At 48.5% G+C, this 22,908-nt stretch overlaps 1 protein-coding gene across 1 annotated transcript in view; it reads right to left on the bottom strand.

Moving 5' to 3' along the window:
- The window catches only part of TTLL8 (tubulin tyrosine ligase like 8), a 59,142-nt gene that overhangs the window by 17,446 nt on the left and 18,788 nt on the right, over nucleotides 1-22,908 (bottom strand). The window contains exons 9-13 of the mRNA XM_086711866.1: nucleotides 19,326-19,512; nucleotides 6,882-7,030; nucleotides 4,868-5,111; nucleotides 2,412-2,847; nucleotides 1,371-1,846 (exon numbers count right to left, since the gene is read on the bottom strand). Of these exons, the coding sequence (XP_086567992.1) occupies nucleotides 1,371-1,846; nucleotides 2,412-2,847; nucleotides 4,868-5,111; nucleotides 6,882-7,030; nucleotides 19,326-19,512 (1,492 nt within the window). The remainder of the gene's footprint in view (nucleotides 1-1,370; nucleotides 1,847-2,411; nucleotides 2,848-4,867; nucleotides 5,112-6,881; nucleotides 7,031-19,325; nucleotides 19,513-22,908) is intronic.

Raw genomic sequence — 22,908 nt, 5'->3', positions numbered from 1 at the left:
ACGTCCACTTGGAACCTGTGAATCTGACATTATTTAGAAACCGCCTTTGCAGATGTCATCAGGTTAAGATGGCACCCTGGAGGGAGGGGGTGGGCCCCAATCCAACAGCAGTGTCCTTACAAGAGCGAACTTTGGACACAGAGACACAGAGAAGGAACACCACGTCAGGACGGGGCGCAGCCTGGAGTGGCCCAAGGACAAGCCAAGGAGCACCAAGCATTACGAGCAGCCAGCAGGAGCTGGAGGAGACCAGGAGGGATTCTTCCCTACAGCCTTGAGAGCACAGCCCTGCGAACACCTTGACTCCAGACTTCAGGCTCCAGGACGTTCACAGAACACCTTTCTGTCATTAAGCCAGCCGCTGGCAGTGCTGTGTTACCGCAGCTAAGTTGAGGCTGTGTGCACCCCTCAACGCTACGCTTCTAGAAAGATGCCTGCGGAAAGGTGCACGCTGTGTTTTTTCGTAACAGCAAACAACCCAGAAAGAGGCGAGATGCTGAGCGGGAGGGCCGAGCGGCCTCAGTGGCAGACTGGACATGAGGTGAGGAGAGTGGGCGGGACTGGGGGTGTCCTCCCGGCTGAGGCCGGCCAGCGCTGAGGACAACCCGTGCCTTCGCCCCACAGACACTTACTGGGCACCGCCCGTGGGCCCCCGCACAGCCCCAGCTGCCGGGGTGAGCGGTGAAGACAGCAGAAGATCGCTGCCATTAGGGACCTGCACTCCAGGGGAGAGAGCCAGCCAGCAGACGGACGGACGGCAAGGACGCTTTGGTGCCAGGGAGGGAGGGGTGGGGTGAAAGGGGGGGAGAAAGGGAGGGAGGTGTGGGGAGAGAGACAGACAGAGACCCAGGCAGGTGGAGGGAACAGCAGGTGTGTTTCAGGAGGAGCTGAATCAGGCAGGGGTGTGGCAGCCGCCGGGCTCCTGCCTTTTCCTCACGCATACCTTCCGGCCACTCTGGGGAAGGGCACTGAGGTACAGACCCGGCAGGGCCACCCCCAGAGACTCGGGGCTGCCCCACACCTGTCTTGTGCCCTGAGCCCGGGCCCAGGACAGGCTGGCAGGCCACGCAGGGTCGGCTCCGTCGGGAACCTCGGAAAACTGAGTGCAGGAGCCCAGTGGCCCGCTGGCGCCCGTCCCGACCCGATGCGCGCCACACCGCACACAGAGCGACACAGAGGCCACCCACCCGCTCCTGTGAGGGGCCCCGGGAACTGCTGCTGCGGGGACCCCGCGACCCCAACAGCCCGGCCAGTCCCAGGCCCGGGGCCGGTGCCCCCACGGCACACGCTCCCCGCCCCCGCCTCGCCCTGGAGGCCACGGAGCAGGCCACCCCGAGCAGCCCGCGGCGTCAGCGCCCCCGCAGCGCTACCTGGCGGCGTGAGCGGCTGAAACAGGGCGCCCTCCGGTGTCTTCACGCTCGGGAGCACGGCCGGCCCGCGCGCTTACCGTGTCGGCCCCCGAGCGTCTGTCGGACTCGGCTTTGGGAAGGCGGATTTTCGGGGCCTGACCGTCTGCGAGCTGAAAGTCATGAGTGGAGACCGCTGACTTCCTGGCGGACTGCGCCTCGCAGCGTCTCTCGGCGGGCCTCTTGAGGGGCGCGGGCAGGGTGCAAGCGGGTGCCTGTGCGTCGTCCGGCCTCAAGTCCCCGCGCACAGCTGTCGGGGGGCGGCCCGGAGCCAGGCCTGGCACGGCCGAGGGGGACCGCACCTTCAGCGGCTGAGGGTCCGGGAGCGCGGATGGACAGTCAGCGCCGGAAATGGGCGGCATCTGCTTCCTGGCTCTGCGCACACCAACGCCTTGCACACACAGGTCGGACCCGTGGAAAGGCGGAGGCTCCACCGCAGGCTGGGAGGAGGAGGGCCGCGTTGGGGGTGCGGCTGGCCCTGCCCAGAGACCCGTGCTCCCCTGTCCCGCACCTGCTGGCCGGCCCGCTGGCTGGAGAAGCTTCTCTGTGGCTGGGCTGCCCACCAGCCCCCCTCCCCCCGCCCGCCCCCTGCTCCCCAGGCAGCCAGAGGGCCCCGCAAAGTGAACACCCGGCCCCGCGGCCTGGCCGGCAAGAAGACTCCCAGCAGGGAGTGGGCGTCGGAAAGACCCCTGAAGGAGGACTCGCTTTTCATCAGGGGGGAGGAGGGGGGACACTGCAGGCTGGAAAGGAACAGCCTAGTATTTGGAGTCTGGACACCACGGACCTCCCACGAGTCCAGGCAGGGGCCCTCCCTGTGGTGGCCACAGAGCGGGGGGATGGCTGCGGAGGAGCGGAGCAAAGGTGGCTGGAGCCGGGGGAGTCTCCCCTGGGGGTGGGGGGCGTCCGGAGTCACTGCCCAGTTTGCCTGAAGTGGCTGCAGCCACGGAGGGACAGGCAGCAGCAGGTGCGACCGCCCCCCCCCCCCCCCGTCCCGCCCCCACTCACCTGTCTCCACAGCAACTCAAAGTTGCCGACGTCGCAGTTGCGGTCAACCTTGCGACCCACCACCACCTTGATGGTGTCCTCCTGCACCTGGGCGCACAGCTGTGCCGTGACGGGCGTGGACGCGTGCATGGTGGGGCTGGAGTTGATCTCGATCAGCCAGGGCTGGAAGTCGCGGCCCAGGATGAAGTCGGCCCCGTACAGCTCGAAGCTGTTCTTGCGTGGCTCCACGTGGTCCTGCACCCCCCTCATGGTGTTGGCGACGGCCCGCTTCATGGCCGGGTAGATGACGCTGGCCCACACGGCCCCGCGGCCCCTCTTCTGCAGGTACTCCCGGAACCTGGTGCTGGTCCACATGTTGTGGTAGGGCAGCAGGGGGCTGCGTTCCTCGTCGTTCTTCAGGTGCTTCTGGATGGAGTTGTTGCACAGGTGGATGGCGCTGCGAGCCAAGGCCACGGTCAGGCCGTGGCCCCGGGGACTCTGGACCTGCGACCCGGACCCTGCCACCCAGGCCCCCAAAACCCTTATGCCCCACCGACCCTGACGCCCGCGCAGACACCTCCCCCCACGGACCCCCACGCCACCGCCAACCCCCCCCTTGGGGACTCAGCTCTCGTGGCCCCGCCCCCTGGCTCAGGGCGGCTGCAGGAGGGGCTCAGAGAGCTCCCAGAGCCTCAGTTTCCCCATCTGCACCTGGCAATGGACATGGGGCCCTTGAAAAGCTGGTCGGGTGAGACAAAGTGAGAAAGCGTCTCTGTAAAAGTTTCATTAATTAATTGATACTCTTGCCTTGTTGCAAACAGGTTTTGAAACAGATACCCTGGCCTAGATGAACCATCTGGATCTGGATGGTGAAGCCTGTCCTGTGACCCCGGACAGGTCGTACTTCCATGGGACAGACAGAAGAAACAAGATATAGTCACACGGAAGGGTCTAGCAACCCGAAAACAGTGGAGTTTGGGTGGTGGACCGACCCACAGTGCCAACGTTGATTTTTGCCGCCATGTCCCAGGCTGGGCGATGCCCTGTCAGAACGACTTCGGGGAATCTCCTTCTGCCTGGGGCGAGGGCTATGGTCCCAGATGGAGAAATGGGGCTCAGAGAGGGCAAGAGTTCTGCCAGGCACTCCCTCAGGGCTTGGTGGGGCCAGGTGGCCTCGGGCGGGAGGGCTGGAAGGGCCTCCGTGGGCCTCTCGCTGCCCAGGAGGCTCTTGTGCACAGTGAGCTCAACTCGCCTGTGCAGGAGCCCCTGGCCCGGCAGAGACGAATTCGCTCCGTGAGCGGCCAGCTGGAACCTCCACTCCCCACAGCCCCTAGCCTGGGGGCCCCATTTAGTAGCTGAACAGCGGTCAGTCCTCCCAATTCTCAATGGCTCCCCTGTAAAGCCCCCGGTCAGGACGCCTAGGCACCCAGCCCCACACGCCCGACGGGGTCACAAAGCAGAACAGGGAACCCTTGGTTTGGACAGAGTCCATGGAAATTCTCCGCCTTGAGGATAGCGTGTTCCTGAGGCTTTGCCAAGAGGCCCTCGCCATCCCTGACACACATACATCCTGCCCACTTGGAGATCCCGGCGAGTGTGGGGTCACCGACCCCTGGCACCCCATTCCTGGATGTCGGAGCCTCTGCCCAGCACCTCCATGAGACACCCTCCCCAGCGCCCTGCCCCCCCGGGGGCCTTGACATCTGGGGTGCTGCTCACACTGTTCTGGCCTTTTCTGGCTCAGGTGCTCCCACTTGCCTGGCACGGCCGGGGGCCTCAGAGGACCCCTCAGGCATTGTCACATCCCACAGGCTGCCCGTCAGGGGCTGCACCCCTACCTCCCCTGCAGCTCCAGCAAGCCCCCCTACCCATCTGCAGGACCCCCTACCCCCCACCCCAGGGCTTCTGGGACTCACAAAGAGGAGGCACGGCAGGGACTACTGAAGGGGCTTGAGGGGCTGGCACAAGCACATGTGCCCTGGGAACCTCCAAAAGTGCCCTGGCCTGCGTGTCGGGCGGATCCAGAGAGAGACGGCCAGCGAGGCGGGCGGGTATGCACACCCAGATGGCCAGCTGGGGGTGTGTGTGGGAACACGGCCGGCCACCCAGCCCTCCTAGCAGAGGGTGCAGCCGCCGCCACGAGGGTGGCTCTGGACCCGCTGTGGAGACGCCATGCCCAGGCCGGCTGGCACCTCGTGGGCACATGGCAATGGTGCTTTTAGGATTTTCTGGAGAAGACACCCACATCACGGGGGTGCAGAGCACTGGCTCTGAAGGACAGTCGGCCTGGGCCTGCCCCTTGGGGATGGAGATCACTTAACCTACCCGAGCCTCGGTTTCCTCAGTGGTGCCTCAGGCGGTGACGGGTGCCGGCAAACGTGGCCTGGCGCCCCGCCCATCTCCCGCGGCTGTTGGCGGGAGCGCACCGCGCACCCCTTGCGCCCAACGCGCCCCCTTGGGCTGACGCTCCGACTGACCTGTCCAGGTTGTCCAGGGAGAAGCGCTGTGTTGAAAACCGCAGGTAGCTTTCCTTGTAGAACCAGATGGTCAGGGGGTTCCAGTCGGTGACCAGGAACCACTGCCTGATGTCAAACTTGGTGTCGTAGATGAGCAGCGGCGTCTCGATGTACTTCTGCACCACCCACTTGTTGTCCTTGGCGGACGGGTGGTCTGCGGTCACCAGCTGCAAGATGTCTTCCACTCGGTTCATGCACACTATGTCTGCAAGAGGTCCACGCTCAGCCTGGGGGCACGGCACACGTGGTCGCGGTTCAGCCCCGAGACCCAAGACGGCTTTGATCCAGGACCAGGAGACAGCACAGCTGGGCAGCCAGGCAGGCTCTGCCCTCACGCAGAGGCCACAACCAGAGCATCCCCCGCGCTTTCCCAGCAGGGGGCCAGCCCAACAGAGGACACAAGACTCAACGGAGGACACAAGAGTGGGGAGGGGCAGAGATGGGGACAGAGGCACTTTTATTTTTTTTTTTTATCACAGTGACAAAGATAATCTGTCACCATTTGTTGTCTTTTTATTTGAAAGAGAAAGCAAGTGAGTGGGGGAAATGGAGAAAGAGACAGAGACAGAGAGAGAGAGAGACAGAGAGAAAGAGAGAATCCCAAGCTGGCTCCACGCTCTACAGTGGGAGGAAGGTCGGGCCTGATGGACTGGAGGGAGCAGACAGGTGCTAGTGGCAAGAGGATCAGGCTCAGGATAGAGCCCGAGGAGGAGCCCCTGGGCCAGCCTGGAGGGGAGGGGCCAGCGTGGAGGGGAGGAGGCCCTCCGGGAGAGTGGGCGCAGGCCCAGAGGTGCAGGACCAAATGCAGTAGCATCACAACTTAATGAAGCTTTTTAAGTCTCATAAAAATTAACCACTTATGAATTTGAAACAACAAAACGCTTCGAATAACTCAAGGGGAAAATGAAATATCCAAACAAAAAAGGGAAGTCTACTTAGACACTCAGGAGAGTGAGAACACCCTACAACACTAACAAGATGGGGGTTGCAGCGAGCACCATCTTTGGAGGAAATTTCATAGACTTAAGGCTTTTATTGTACAAGAAAGACTGGAAATAAATAGGCGTAGCATTAAAGTCAGAGCCAAGGGGGTAAAAAATCCCTCACAGGAAATTGGAAAACTGCAACCTAAGGTTGGTTCTCTGCAAGCACAATTAAGATTTAAAAACCTTGAAAATCTGTTTTTAAAAAAGAACACACAGTATTCACCATTAGGAATAAAGAGAACACAGTCATAGCTACAACACAAAATGAGGTGCAAAACCTGAGCCCATCGGACAAAAACCACAGACAAAAGTTACAGGCGTTAAGGACGTGTCTCCAATAGAGACGGGTGCTCACAGGTGAGTTTTAAAAAATAACCAAGTGACAGGAGTTCTACTGTTGTTTGACATGGAAGTCCTCAATCTGTCCTAGCAGCTGGCACATTGGGAGAGGTGATATTAAAAAAAGAAACTCCAGCCCAGTTTAACTTGGGAACATCCTAGTTAATGCGCAAAACTTGGAAGCCAGGCGTGAAGACCAGTGTCATGGAGCCGTCTGCCCTGCTTCGAGCCTGCAGCGGCACACCTGCGCACCTGCGCACCTGCACCTGAGCACTTGCCCTGTGCACCTGCACCATCATGCACCTGAGCACCCGCACCTGCGTGCTTGTACCTGAGCACCTGTGCACCTGCACACCTGCACCATGCACCTGTGCACTTGTGCACCTGCACCTGAACACTTGCCCTGTGCACCTGCACCTACGCCCTGAGCACCTGCACCCGTGAACCTGCATCTGAGCACCTGCACACCTGCACCATGCATCTGTGCACCTGCGCACTTGTACCTGAGCACCTGTGCACCTGCACACCTGCACCATGCACCTGCACCCCTGAGCACCTTCACCCGCACACCTGCACCCGCACACCTGCACCTGGCGCACTGTGTTCTGGGGGCGGCAGTTGGCCGCTCCCGGCCCCCAGCCTCCACTCACCTCGGCCGCGGGACTTGGCTGCAGGCTTGATGATCCATATGTTCCGAAGCCCGTCGATCTCCGTCTGAGGGTTCACAGACGTGATTTTGTTCAGCAGGGCCTGGCACTGCGAAAAGTGATTTCTCGAATTGGAGATGAAAGCATCACCGCTACAAGGCAAGATCCAGAGAGTCCGTGAGATTCGTGAGACCTCTGTCGCGTAAGCATGTAGTCACATATTCCTCCACTTTGTGACATGTCTGTCCATTCTCTTTGCAGTGTTTCTTGATAAACAGCATTTTTCACGTCAACAAAATGCAATTTATCAACTTTCTCTATTATGATTAGTGCTCTTGGTGAACTATTTAAGAAACCTTTGCTTCCTTGTGGTCATGAAAATATACTCCAATGTTTTTTTTTTAACATTCACATATCACATGATACATCTCAAATTAATCTTTGTGTATTTATGAGACAGGACTCAAGATACACTTTTTTTGTGTGTAAGGATGCTCTTTGCTCCAGTGCCATTTAGTGGAAGGACTGACTCTTCCTTGTTCCTTGTGGATCTGCAGGTGGCACCTTGATCTTAAGTGACCATGTGCACGAGGACCTGCTTCCAGACTCTGTTCAGTTACACTGGTCTGTTAGTGCAGGCAGCCCATTGCCACCCTGTCGTGATTACTGTAGATTTATAGTAAGTCTTGAAATATGGGTAGAAGTCCTCTAATTTTGTTTTTCTTGATCAAGGTTTTCTGGCTTTTCTTAAATCATTTATATTTCCAAATAAATTTCGGAATCAGTTTGTCAATTCCTTCTACCTCAGCCCTCAAGGAAAATCCCTGCATAGATTTTGACTGGGATTACACTGAATCTACAGATTGGAAAATCTATAGTTTGGGAAGAAAACAATCTCTATACCACTGAGTTTTCTAATTCGCAAACATGGTTTTATACACACACACACACACACACACACACACACACACACACACACACACACACTTTTTAGGACATTAATTTCTCTGTTTAATTTTATAATGTGTTTAGGGTCTTCAATATATTTTATTATATTTTTTCTGGATATTTGCTGTTATTGTAGGTTGTATTTTAAAATCCCATTTCATGGTTGTTGTTTATGCATAGAAACGCAATGGAATTCTGTATATTGACTTGGCAAAACTCACATAATCATGAACTTTCTGCGTGAGTTTTAAATTTTTCTATGCACATCATCAGGTCGTCAGTATTTGCTTCTTTCTGATCCTAAGCCTCTTATTTCTTTTTTCTGTACTAAACAGAAACATTATTTAAACTAAACAGACCAGCCAATACTGAGGAGCCGTGATAGTGGACATCTCATTCTGATTTCCAGGGACACTTTCAATTAAGTGTGCTAACAATTTCATTAAGAAAGATATTAACTTCAGGATTTTTGTAGATAAACTTGTCAAATTAAGGAAGTTTCTTTCTTTTTCCAGTTTGTTAAAAAAACAAGGTATTTCACAGGTATTGAATTTCATCAATGTTTTGCATCTATTGGAATTATTATATGGTTTTCTTCTTCTGTAAATGTAATAAAATCTACCAATTGACTTTTTTCAAAATTTTTTCATTATGGGAAAATACATATAAAATTTACCATCTTAACCATTTTAAGGGTACAGTTCAATAGTATTATGAATACGTATGTTGTTGTGTAATCATCACCCCCATGCGTCTCCAGGAGTCTTCTGTCTTCCCAAACTGAAACTGTATCCCCATTAAATACTCACTCCCGGTGTCCCTCCCCAAGACCACAGTAACCACCATCTACCTTCTGTCTCTATGATTCTGGCTTCTCTAAGTACTTCAAACAAGTGAAATCACACAATATTTGTATTTTTTGACTGGCTTATTTCACTTATAATGTCCTCAAGATTCATTCATATTGTAGCAGAAACCAGAACTTCGTTAAACCAATTTTGAGTTCCTGGAACTTAAGTTGGATATAAAGAAATAAAACTGCTTTTATTCACAGATGACATATCCTTCCCATATGTAGGAAATCCTAAGGAATACACACACACACACACACACACACACAGTACCCACTACTAGAAATAATAAATGGGTTCAGCAAAGTCATAGTTACGAGACCAATATAAAAAAATCGATTGTATTTTTATATTCTGCCAATAAAAAAATTCTAGAACAAAATTAAGAGAAAAGTTCCATTCATAAGAGTATCAAAAAGAATAAAATACATAGGCATGCATTTAACAAAAGAAATGCACAATTTGAAAACCACAAAACATTGTTGACATCCATGTTAAAAAACCTAAACAAGAGGAGAAACAAATTTGTGGAAATTAACAGATTCCTTTTTTTTAATGTTTCTTTTTGTGAGAGTGAGAGAGAGTGCACAGGCATGCATGAGCAGGGAAGGGGCAGAGAGAGAGGTGCACAGAGGAGCTCTGACAGCAGACAGCCCGACATGAGGCTTGATCTCACAAATCATGAGACCATGACTTGAGCCAAAGTCGGACACTTAAGCAACTGAGCACCCAGGAGCTCCTTAACACATTCTTAAATAACCAATGGGTAGAAATCACAAGGAAATTAGAAAATACTTAGAGGGGCACGTGGGTGGCTTAGTTGGTTAAGCATCTGACTCTTTGATTTCAGCTCAGGTCATGATCTCAAGATTCACGGGATGAAGCCCTGCATCGGGCTCTACACTGATAGTGTGGAGCCTGCTTGGGACTCTCTCTCTCCCTCTCTCTCTCTCTGCCCCTCCACAGCTAGTGTTCTCTCTCTCCCTCTCTCTCAAAATTAATAAACATTTTTTTAAAAGAGAGAAACTAGACAAAGAAACTAGACCCAAAGCTAGCATAATGAAGTAATCGATAAAGATTAGAGCAGAATTAACGAAAAAAGAGAAAATTAGACTAAAAGTTGACTCTTTGAAAAGATCAACAAAATGGACAAACTTTTAGCTCGATGGACTTAGAAAAGAAAGAACACACAAATTGCTAAAATAAAAAAATGATATTGGGGACATTACTACTGATTTTACAGGAATAAAAAAGATTATAAGGGAGTACTATGAAGAGTTGTACACCAACGAATGGAATAACCTAGATGAAATGGGCAAATCCCCAAGAAATACAAAACCTACCAAGATTCAATCATGAAGAAACCGAAAACATGAATAGATTTATAACTACTAAGGGGACTGAATCAGTAATCAAAAATCTCCCAACAAAGAAAAGCCCAGGACCTGATGGCTTTGCTGGTGAATTCTATCAAACATTTAGAGAAGCCCCATACCATCCCTTCTCAAATTTTCCCTAAAAACTGAAGAGGAGGGAACACTTTCTAAATCATTCCATGAGGGAGGCCACCAGCACTGCCTTGATACCAAAGCCAGACAAAGACACTATAAGAAAAGTACACACCAATACCCCTTATGAGCACTGATGCAAAAACACTTTAACAAAATGCTAGCAAACCAAACTCGGCAGCATATTAAAAGATTATACACCACGACCAAGTGGGATTTATTCCTGGAACGCAAGGATGGTTCGACATGTGAAAACTGATTGAGTTAATATATCAAATTAACAGGAGAAGGGGAGGGGCACCTGAGTGGCTTAATTGGTTGAGCGCCTGACTCTTGAGTTCGGCTCAGGTCATGATCCCAGGATTGTGGGACTGAGCCCCACACTGGACTCTGTGCTGAGTGTAGAGCCTGCTTAAGATTCTCTTGCTCTCTCTCCTCCTCTACCCCACCCTGCTTGTACACTCTCTCTCTAAAAACAAAATAAAATAAAGTAAAATAAAATAAAATAAAATAAAATAATTAAAAAACAGGCGAAGGGAGAAAACCTACATGATCATGTTGATGCAGAAAAAGTATTTGACAAAACTTAACAACCTTTCCTAATAAAAACACTCAACAAACTAGGAACAGAAGGAAACTACCTCAGTGTAATAAAGGCTGTGTATGAAAACGTCAGCAATCATTATCCTCAGCGGTGACAGACTGGAAGCTTTCCTTTAAGACTGAGAATAGGACAAGAATGCCACTTTCAACATTCAACAGACTGATGGAAGTGTTAGCAAGAGCAGTCAGGCAAGGAAAAGAAATAAATGGCATTCAAACGGCACAAGGAGAAGTAAAATGACCTGTTTGTAGACGATATGATTGTATATGTAGAAAATCCTAAAAAGTCCACCACAAAAAAACCCCGTTACAGCTAATAAATGAAACGCAAAGTAATAAGATACGTCAACAGCAACAACACAATCAGTTGTGTATCTATACACTAGCAAGGAACAATCTGGAAAGGAAACAAGGAAACTACGTAAACAATTCCACTTACAACCACATCAAGAAGAATAACACACAGTGTGTAGGAACCAACCAAGGAAGTGAAAGGCACAACGAAAACAAAAAATTGCCGGAAGACTTGAAAGAAGACAGAAATAAATGGAAACACATCCATGTTTATGGATTAAAAGATTTAATTTTGTTTAAGGTGTTAACAGTTTCCAAAATGATCTACAAATTCCATACAATATCAAAATACCAATGGTATTTTTCACAGAAATAAAAAAACCCATCCTAAAATTCAAACAGAATCTCAAGGGACCCAAATAGCCAAAAATAATCTTGAAACAGAAGAGCAAAGGTGGGTGACACACACTTTTTGATATCAAAACTTACTACAAAGCTACAGGAATCAAGATAGTGCGTTACTGGCATAAAGACAGACATAAGACCAATGAAATAGAACAGAGAGCCCAGTGACAGGGGAGCCAAGACTATTCAACGGGGAAGGGACAGACTCTTTAACGATGGTGCTGGGAAAACTGGATATCCATGTGCAAAAGAATGAATTTGGGCCCTTACCTAAAACCATATGAAAAAATTAATTCAAAATGGATCAAAGACCTAAATGTAAGATCAAAAAAACTATGAAAGTCTTAGAAAAAAACACAGGGCAAAATCTTCAAAACATTGAATTTCACAGTGATTTCTCTGACATCATTTGACAGCAATTTCTATGACAGCAAAGCACAGGCGACGACGAGAGAAAAAACAGACAAATTGGACCTCATGAAAAGTTTTAAATGTGTGCATTAAAGATATGATCAACAGAATAAAAAGGCAACCCATGAAATGAAAGTGTTTGCAAGTCATGTATCTGATAGGGGCTATTAGATGCATCTCTGTATATCCATAACAGAGAACTCAACAACTGAACAAACTGATTCACAAATGGGCAAAGGGCTTGAACAGACACTTCTCCAAAGAAGACCTACAAATGGCCAATAAGAGGGGCACCCGGGTGGCTCAGTCCGTTGAGCGTCCGACTTAGGCTCAGGTCATGATCTCGTGGTTTGTGAGTTCGAGCCCCGTGTGGGGCTCTGTGCTGACAGCTCGGAGTCTGGAGCCTGCTTCGGATTCTGTGTCTCCCTCTCTCTCTGCCCCTCCCCTGCTCATGTGCTCTGTCTCTCTCTGTCTCTCCAAAACAAATAAACGTTTAAAAAACAACAATCATGGGGTTTTCCATTCCTTTCTGCGATTATGTGATTCTCTCTGAGATGATTTCTTTCAGGGTGACAAAATTCCTTTAATATTTGTTACAGTCATGTTCTGCTGCTAAAGAACCCTCCGGTTTTAGTTTGTCTTCATTTTCAAAGGTCCTTCCGCTGGCGAAGAGTTGTAGTGGCAGCTCCCCACTCCCCCACCCCCACCCCTCCCCCCAGCACTCTGGAGATGATATTCCATCGTCTTTGAGCGTTCATGGTTTCTGTTGAAAATTAGCTGTCGCCCCCAGTCTTACCACTGCTGCTCTGAAACACTGATTTTATTCCCTCAAGCTGCCTTTTAAGATGTCCTTTGTTTCTTTTTTCCTTTTTTAGAAGTCTGACTTTATGGTGCCTCAATGTGGTTTTCTTTGTATGTCCTCTGCCTAGAGTTTTCAGAGTTTTTCAATCTGTGTGTTGGAGTCTTTTATCAATTTGGAAAAGTTCTCAGCCTTTATCTTCAACTGTTCCTTCTGCTTTATTCTGCTCCTCCCCTTCTTGGACTCCAGTTATATGCATAGCGGCCCGTGTGACTGTGGCTCATCTGTCTCTTCGCTCTGTGCTGTTTTCATCGTTCTTTTTTCCGCTCTGAGGTTAAGTCTGGATATTTTCTATGGGCCCATCCTGAGGTTTACCAGCCTTGTCTTCTACTGTCTCCGGGCTGATTTTACATCTACCCAGCTCTAACTCCAGCATGAGGACCATCCTTCTTATATCACTTGTCTTTGCCCTTACTCTCCGTCAGATTTTCCTGCCTCTTCTCAGTCTCGTAATGTTTGTATGCTGGCCCCTGTCCCTAAAGGGCGTACAAGGCGGAAGTTTACGCTCTTTCCCCAGGGTGGGCTCACACTCTCGTCCGTCGTAGATACGGTGTGGCGCTCACGTCCTCAACTGGGCAGCCGGGAGCGAAGCCAGCTTGTAGCTGGACAGGTTCAGTGCGCTCTGGCGTCAGGTGTCTCCAGAGCAGGACTGAAAGATGCTGCTGCAGGTCCTGTCCTTCAGGAGAAACTTCTTCCCCAATCCCTCGGAACTAGAAGGCTTCACTGTCTTTTCAGCCCAGACAGACCATCTTCGGTGCCCTGGGAAAAACTGGCCGTGTGTTTTGACCTCTAGATTTAGGTCTTTCATGTCAGTTGACATGGCCAAGTGGCTTTTCATTCCTTAAGAAATTCAGGCCAAGCCTGGACCTGAACCTTCACCCGGATTTGTCAGATATCCCTAGGGAATAACCTGGCCAACAAACTCGGCTCACCCAGGAGCGGCTTTTCTGTGCCACTTGTAGCTCACCTGTCCCTCCTCATTTCCACAACCCTCCGACATTTTGAAAAACATGAATTTTGCAATTTATCTGGGTTTTTTTTCCTACTTGTGGTGACAGGTAGCCACCGCTTACTACTTATGACCTAAATAGGGAAGCATCCTAATTAAATGTTGTTAATCACTTTATCTCTATGTTTGATTTCTAATTATGCACGTTTGCTTCTGTCTTTCAGTGTTTACCTTAGAGATTACAATATACATTCTTGATTTATTATTGCTTATTTTCAGTCAGACTTTTACCAGTTCCCAAACAGCATCCCAGCAGGGGGACTCCATTCACTCCCTTCTCATTTGCTATGCTCTTGTCATTTATTTCACCTCTACTTACATTTTTTCCGTTTTTCATTGTCATAAAAGAAACGTAACAAAATTTGCCATCTGAGCCATTTAAAAATATTCACTTAAGTGTATTAAATATCTCGATAATGTGGTGTGACCATCGCCACCTCTGTCTCTACGGCTCTGTTCATCCTGGAAAACTGAAACCGTGTCCCCATTAAACACCAACTCCCCATGTTCCCTCCAGCCCCTGGCCCCTACCATCTAACTGCTGTCCCCGAGAATCTGACTACGCCAGGCGCCTCATACAAGTAGAACCATACTGCATTTGTCCTCGAGGTTCATCTGTGTTGTAGCAGCTGTCAGAGTTTCCTTCCTTTTAAAGGGTAAATAATAATTGAGTTGTGTGTACGTAGTACGTTCTGCTTATCCGTTCGTCTGTCAATGGACACTTGGTTGCTTCCACATTTTAGCCATTGTGAATATGCTGCTATAAGCAGGGGCGTGCTAATATCTCTTCAAGAGTCTGCGTCCACTTACTCCGGGCACATACCCAGAGGTAAGATTTCCAGGTGATACGGTAATGGTATTTTTAACTTTTTGAGGAACCGCCGTGCGTTTTCCACGGCAGCAGCACCATTTTACATCCGCACCAATAGTGCACAGGTCTTCCAATTTCTCTACATCATTGCCAACATTTGTTATTTTCTGTGCTTTTTAAAGCATGATGTCCATTCTAATGGGTGTGAGGCAGTATCTCACTGTAGGCTTGATTTTCATTTCCTTAATGATCAGTGGTATTGAGCATCTTATTGGCCATTTGTGTTTTTAATTTTTATTAAAAAATTTTTTTGATACTTTATTTATTTTTGATAGACAGAGAGAGACAGAGCACAAATGGGGGAGGGGCAGAGAGAGAGGGAGGGTTCTCTCTCATCAGCACAGAGCCCGATGCAAGCCCCATGATTGTTTAAAGCAACAGTAACAGTCATGTCTTGTCGGGTTTGCATCTACACAGAAGTAAAATGTATGACAAAGCAGCATAGAGGGAAGAAGGCAGTAAATGCAGCTAAACTATTGTAAGGTTTCAAATCGTCCAAGAAATGCTAAAAAAAAAAAAATTTCAGATAGACTGTGATGAGTCAAAATTGCGTATTGTAATATCTAGTGTAACCACTAAAAATACAAAAATATATAGCTTGAAATAGAGTTTCGGAGATGAAACGGAATAATTGGAACTAGTTCACTCATGAGAAGAAGGTAGGACAGGAAGTATAATGAAACAAAGAGGAGGTCAGTAAATAGAAAACAAAGAGAAAGATGGTAAATTTAAAGCCAGTTATATTCATAATGACTCAGTGTAAACGGAAAAAACACTCCAACAGAAAAAGACTGTAAGACTGGGCAGAAAGCAAAACCTGGCCGTTAATATATGCTCTTTATATGAGACCCACTTCAAAAGATAAAGGCACCAACAGATTGAGAGTAAGAAGGTTGAAAAAGCTACACACCTTGCACACACCAACCAAAGGAAAGCTACACTAACGTCACAAAGAGTAGAATTAACGCAAGAAATATCGATCGCATTAAAGAGGACATTCTGTAACGAGGAAAAGGTCCGACCACAGGAAGACAAAACAGTCCTGAATTGGATGTAGTGAATAATCACACAGCTAAAAGCAGAAATGCAAGAACATCAAACGTATTTGGAGATTTTAATTCTGTTCTCTCAGTAACTCAGAGAACAAGCAGGCAACGTTATCAGCGAAGATACAGATTTTAGAAACTTGACTCAATTGACTTTTCTTTTCAGAACACACTACTAGTCCTCAAGTCTGCATGAGAGGTTTGCTAAAACACATCACATGCTGGGCCAAAAGCAAGTTTCAACAAAACTCATGTTTCTCCTTCTTCTAAGTGATGGGCCCGAGGCCACACTTTAATAGAACTAGGGTTTGAATTCAGGCCTACTGCCCCGGAAACCCATGTCCATTTAATTATGCTAATGGCCTCTCATGTTTATTGTTTATCAGTGGTGGATGTCTGTATATAGAAAACAGAACATTGATCTTTATCCCTTACCATACACAAAACTTAATTTAAGATTAATCGTAAAAGGCTATAAGTGAAAGAAAAAACATTAGAGCATCTAGAAGAACTCAGAGGAGAACACTTTCATGACATTGGACAAGTAAAGGTTTCTTAAACAGGACTCTTAAAAGCCCTACCATAATAGAAAAACTCAAAACACTGGGCTTCATAAAAAAAAAAAAAAAAAGAAAGAAAGAAAGAAAAGAAATCATTGAGAGGTAAAAAGACAAGGCATACACTAAGAGGGGGTATTCTTTTTTTATATAGTATAGTTAATCTTTATTTTATTTATCTTAATGTTTAGTTTTGAGAGAGAGAGACAGAGAGAGACAGAACATGACATGAGTCGGGGTGGGGCAGAGACAGAGGGAGACACAGACTCCAAAGCAGGCTCCAGACTGAGCTGTCAGCACAGAGCCTGACACAGGGCTTGAACCCATGAACCGTGAGATCATGACCTGAGCCGAAGTCAGATGCTCAACTGACTGAGACACCCAGGCACCCTGAGAGAGTATTCTTTATTTTATTTTATTTTGTTTTTTTATTTTTTTTAAATATGAAATTTATTGTCAAATTGGTTTCCCATACGACACCCAGTGCTCATCCCAAAAGGTGCCCTCCTTGATACCCATCACCCACCCTCCCCTCCTTCCCGCCCCCCAACAATCCCTGAAAGGGTATTCTTAATGCACATATCCAACAAAGGACTCAATGAGGAATGCTTAGAGTACTCTTAGAAATCCATTTAAAGATGTGACGACCACTCTTGAGGCCAGGAAAATGGAAGCAAAAATAAAGTACTGGGACCACATCAAATAAAAAGCTCCTGCACAGTGAGGGAAACCACCAAAAAAACTAAAAGGCAACCTTTGGAATGGGAGAAGGTATTTGCAAAGGACATATCCAATAAAGAATCCGTATCCAAAATATATAAAGAAATTATACAACTCAACACCCAAAAAAACAAATAATCCAATTTAAAAATGGGCAGAAGACATGAACAGACATTTCCCCATAGAAGACACCCAGATGGCCAACAGACACATGAAAAGATGCTCCACATCACTCATCATGGCGGAAATACAAATCAAAACCATGATGGGATACCACCTCACACCTGTCAGAATAGCTACAAGAAGTAACAGGTGTCGGTGAGGATGTGGAGAAAGGGGAACCATCTTGCACTGCTGGCGGGAACGTAACCTGGCGAAGCCACTCTGGAAAACAGTGTGGACGTTCCTCCGAAAGTTAAAAATGGTAATTGCACTACTAAGTATTTACCCAAGGAATACGAAAACACGAATTCGAAAGGACACGTGCATCCCTATGTTTACTGCAGCATTTTCTACAATAGCCAAATTATGGAAACAACCCAAGTGTTCATTGACTGATGAGTGGATAAAGACGATGCGGTATGTATACATACACACGGTGGAATACTACTCAGTGATGAAAAAGAATGAAATCTCACCATTTGCGATAACATGGATGGAGCTAGAGAGTATAATGCTAAGCAAAAGAAGTCAGAAGAAGACAAATACCACGTGATTACACTCAACAAACAAAACAAATGAGCAAAGGGGAAAAAATGAGGGAAACAAACCAAGAAACAGACTCAACTACAGAGAACACACCGATGGCCACTGGAGAGGAGGCGGGGGATGGGAGAAACCGGTGATCAGGATTAAGGGGTGCACCTGTTGGGCTGAGCGCTGGGTGACGGATAGAAGCGTTGAGTCACCAGATTGCCCACCTGAACTAACATCACACTGTATCCCAACTATACTGGACTTTAAAAAGGACACAGAGAACATTTTAAAAAGACTGCCAAGCTAATAGGAAAGTGACGGTGATAATACAAACATTAACAACGACAAGAAAATAATCAATAAAAATTTTTTAATTAATATGATTTAAAAAGACACAATCAACCTGATTTTTAAATACACAAGAGACACGGACAAGCACCTCCCTAAAGAAGATACTCAAATGACTGACAAGCATCTGAAGCGATATCCAACCGCCCGGTCGTCAGAGGAGTGCAAACGAAGAACAAGAAGAGAGAACTGAAAAGACTCGTGGCGACAAGGCTGCCTGCCACGTGCAGGAAGCGTAGCCCACGCTCAATGCTGTTGGTATCTGGATACGTGGAACCACTCTGGAAAATGTTCAAACACCGGGGGTAACCCAGCTGCTCACCCACGTCAGGAGACAAAGTTCTGTGCCCTGTGGATAGCAGAAAACCTGGCTACGCGCACAGTGTGGATGAACCCCACAGATTCCGCGTCAAGCGAAAGTCACGTGAGTCCGTGACCGTGAAATCCCACAACGAAACTGGTTACGGCGGTAGCAGTCAGGTGCGACCTCTGTGGGGTCTCTGCCTGGGAGGGTGCCTAGGGGACCTGATGGGGGCTGCAAATGGTTTTCATCCCGAGCTGGGTGGTGGTCTCGCTGGGTGGGTACATGTGCAGAAGTACATCTGGCTGGACAGATAGCAGCACACGCAGCTGTACTCGATCCAAAGGAAGAGAAAATACTCGACTGATCCCAAAGAAGTAAAGAAGGAAGGAAAGAACAACAGTGCCCCTGGGGGGTGGGGGCGGGGGGCTCTGGGCAGACCCTCCTCACAGTCCTGCTCCTGCTGCAGGGGCGCCTGGGTCACCTCTGCCCCAGCTCCTCTGTTGGCCGCTGTTCAGGGGGTGCTGGGTCTCCCCCCGCCCCCCGGGAAGGACTCGGCCTTCCCTTCGGGAGACGGGGAGGAGAGCCAAGCTCAGCCTCCGGATTCCCATGTGGCAGTGAGCCCTGAAGGCCGTGGAGAGTCAGCTGGGCTGGGCCGAGCAAGCGTTCTGCTCTGTCCAGAGCCCACTCGTGGGGTTCAAATGAGGTAAAAGACAAGAACCGTGTGGAAGATGCTTTAGGTGACGTTACCCAAAGGAGCCCCCAGGGGAGTGTCATCCTTTTATGAGCCAACAGGGACTTGGTGGGATCTGCGTACCCCAGCACCCTGACAGGAGCCCCAACCCCGGAGAGGCGCTCCAGGTGTCCCAGGGCGGGACTTCCCTGGACAGCTCCTGAAGCCTCCGCCCCCCCCAGACGCCCCCCCCCCCCCGTGTAGGTGAGCCTTGCTGCCCAGTGCGTCTTACTGAATGGGGGACACGGGCGCGTCTTACTGAGCGGGCGACACGGGGCGCGTCTTACTCAACGAGGGAGTAGTATTGCTGCGTCAGGTCCTTCCACTCGTCCTCCGTGAGGTCCTGGGCGGCGTCCTTGGAGATGTCGATGTCCTCGTGCTCCAGCTGACCCAGGTAGGCCTGGCACACCTTGCATGCGGTGTCCACGAGCTCCCCCGAGAGGCCCATGGGCTTGGATTCCGCATCCTCGGGAACTGAAACCCAAACACAGGCTCGTGGAGGGGGGACCACCTGGGGCACCGGACACAGGCCGCCCCAGCCCGGCCAACCTGGGCACCACGCCTGCGTCTGGCCTTCCCGCTGCTCCGCCCTCCAGCCACACTCAGCACCCACGAACGCGACACTACTTCCTGACTTGCTACAGAAGCCCGGCTTTCCTGAGCCCACGCTGGTGTCCGGTAAGTACTTGGTGAGCAGTCCTGCCTGACGCCCGCGAGCCACTGTGAGCTTACCCACTCTTACCCAGCATCTCACTCTCCTGGAACCCCAGAGTCAAGCTGGACCCCTGGGTCTCAGGAAGCACGGGGAGCTCCCCCGGCAAGGCGAAAGCGACCCTCGAGAGGCCGAGCTCCCACGCGAGGCAGCGCGGGCCTGGGCCCCCCCACCCCCAAGCCACTGAGGGAGAGGGAGCTCACGGCCAGCATCTGTCTGCGCGCACTTATGGGGAAGGAGCCTGAAGAAAGGTAAACCCAGGGACCAGGAGGCTTGTTGGGATGAAAACAACTCCACAAACTGGGGCAGGGTGGGCATGGGGGTCAGGCCCTGCATGGGCGGAGGCCTCACAGACCCCGGCAGTGCTGGGCCCGGGAGAAAGCGCTGCATTCACACGGCTGTTGTAGACATTACAATGTGCGTTTTTAACCTGTATTGTGGTGAAATTCACAGAACATAAAAATAACCATTTTCAAGGGGAAAACTTCACTTCTGTTTTCTGATCAGGCACATAAGGAGCCTGGAAGTTGTCAACCTGGCCTGACGACAAGTAAAAAGAATCAACAACTCTTCTTTGCTGCTTCAGAGCTGAGGTCGCCGGACAAACCATCGTCCCCGAAATTTGCAGAGACGGTCAAGTGGATACAGCGAACCACACCTCACCAGGTCAGAAACCCCCAGACGCCAACACCCGGACAGGAAACCTGAACTGTAATTCCAGGACCGTCTGGCTCAGGGGGCCCCCATGCTTTCGTCAGTCTTACCTCTGGCAACTTGACCTGGTTTTCACAGTGAGTATGGGAGAAAAATCCCCTCCTGCTTCTGGCAAGGAAAGGGAAAAGGGACCATCTCGCAAACTGCCAGAGCATTCTGTTCTTCAGGAGGCCCGCCCTCAGGAGAAATAATTGCCCAGAGCCTGACCTGCTGGGAGAAGGCAAAGACCCAACTCCACCCCCCGCTAGCCCTCTGTCCCGCCAAAGGGGGTAAAAACTGAGAAGCACAGTGACGTTCATAGTCCGGGGGCACAGGTTCACTAAAGACTGAGACCTAATCATGAGATTATAGAACACTCTTTCAGACAAAATTTTTAAAAAAATTGAGGAAATTTTTTTTGCCAGTAGACCTGCCAAGAAATCTCAAGTTTTTCAAAGAGAAGGAAAATAACACAGGTCAGTTCCACATAAAGAAAGGAAGAGTGTTAGCAAAGGAATGAATGAAGGTAAAGTACAAACTTTTACTTTTCTTATTCTTGATATTTTATTTTTCTTATTCTTATTTTTAAGAAGAATATTTTTATTATTCTTGGGGTGCCTGGGTGGCTCAGTCACTTAAGCATCAGACTCGATTTTGGCTCAGGTCATGATCCCATGGGCATGGGATAGATCCCCGCATCAGGCTCTGCACTGAAGGTGAGGAGCCTGCTTCAGATTCTGTGTCTCCCCATCTCTCTGCTCCTCCCCTGCTCGCTCTCTGTCTCTCTCCCTCAAAATAAGTACATTTTTTTTTAAAAAGAGAAAACATCATTATAGATCTCATGGACATTGAAAAGATAGTAAAGAAATACTATGAACTCTCTGCACACAAATTTGATAATCTAGATGAAATGGACCAATTTACTGAAAGACACGACCTGTCAAAATTCACACAAAAAGAAATAGATGATCTGAAGAGACCTATATCTATTAAATAAATTGAATCAGCAATTAATAACCTTCTAAAACAGAAAGCACCAGGTCCAAATGGGTTCACTGGTGAATTCTACCATTTAAAGAAGAAATTATAGCAATTTTCCACAATCTCAGTAGATAGAAACAGGGAATACTTCCTTCCTCGTTCTATGAAGCCAGCATTACCCTATCACCAAAACCAGAGAAAGACATGAGAAAAGAAAACTAAAGACTAAAATCTCTCATGAATAATAATACAGAAATCCTCACTAAAATACTAGCAAGTCAAATCCACAATGTATAAAAAGAATTATACACCATAATCAAATAAGATTTATCTTAGGTATGCAAAACTGGCTCAACATTTGAAAATCGATTAATGTAATCTATTACACATCAAAAGGCTAAAGAAGAAAAATTACATGATCGTATCGATACAGAAAAACATTTGACAAAATTCAACTCACATTCATGATAGAAGCTCTCAGCAAGCTAGGAATAGAGAGGAACTTCCTCAACTTGATAAAGAATATATACAAAAACCCCCTATAGCTAACATTATACTTAATGGTGAGAAATGAGAAATTTACACTCTAAAATCAAGTGCAAGATGGGGCGCCTGGGTGGCTCGGTCGGTTAAGCGTCCGACTTCGGCTCAGGTCATGATCTCACGGTCCGTGAGTTCGAGCCCCGCATCGGGCTCTGTGCTGACAGCTCAGAGCCTGGAGCCCGTTTCGGATTCTGTGTCTCCCTCTCTCTCTGACCCTCCCCTATTCATTCTCTGTCTCTCTCTGTCTCAAAAATAAATAAACATTAAAAAAAAAATTTAAAATCAAGTGCAAGGCAAGGACCTCCTCCCTCTCACCACTGTTTTTCCAACATCATACTGGAAATCCTAGCTAATGCAATGAGACAAGAAAATAAGAGGTACACAAATTGAATAGGAAATAAAACTGTCTTTATTCATAGATAACATGATTATCTATGTAGAAAATCTGAAAGAATTGACAAAAAACTCCTAAAACTATTAAGTGATTAGTTAATCACTTTCCTACATACCAGAAATGAATTATTGGAATTTGAAATGAAAAACACAACACCATTTACATTAGCACCCAAAAACTTAAATAAATATATAAATAAATAAATCTAACAAAATACGTTCAAGATCTATATGAGGAAAACTACAAACCTCTGATAAATGAAATCAAAGAAGAATGAAATTAATAGTGAGATATTCCATGTTCATAAATAGGAAAGATTTACTGTCAAGATGTCAGTTCTTGGGGTGCCTGGTTGGCGTGGTTGGTTGAGCATCAGACTTTTGATTTCGGTTCAGGTCATGATCTCACAGTTTGTGGGATCAGACCCCGCGTCAGTCTCCATGCTGACAGCATAAAGCCTGCTTGGCATTCTCTCTCTCTCTCCTCTCAGACCCCGCGTCGGGCTCCATGCTGACAGCATAAAGCCTGCTTGGCATTCTCTCTCTCT

This window comes from Puma concolor, chromosome B4, assembly GCF_028749965.1.
Source record: "Puma concolor isolate L17-30 chromosome B4, mPumCon1.1.hap2, whole genome shotgun sequence".
NCBI classification, from domain to species: domain Eukaryota; kingdom Metazoa; phylum Chordata; class Mammalia; order Carnivora; family Felidae; genus Puma; species Puma concolor.
This window is presented reverse-complemented; position numbering and strand designations above follow the sequence as displayed.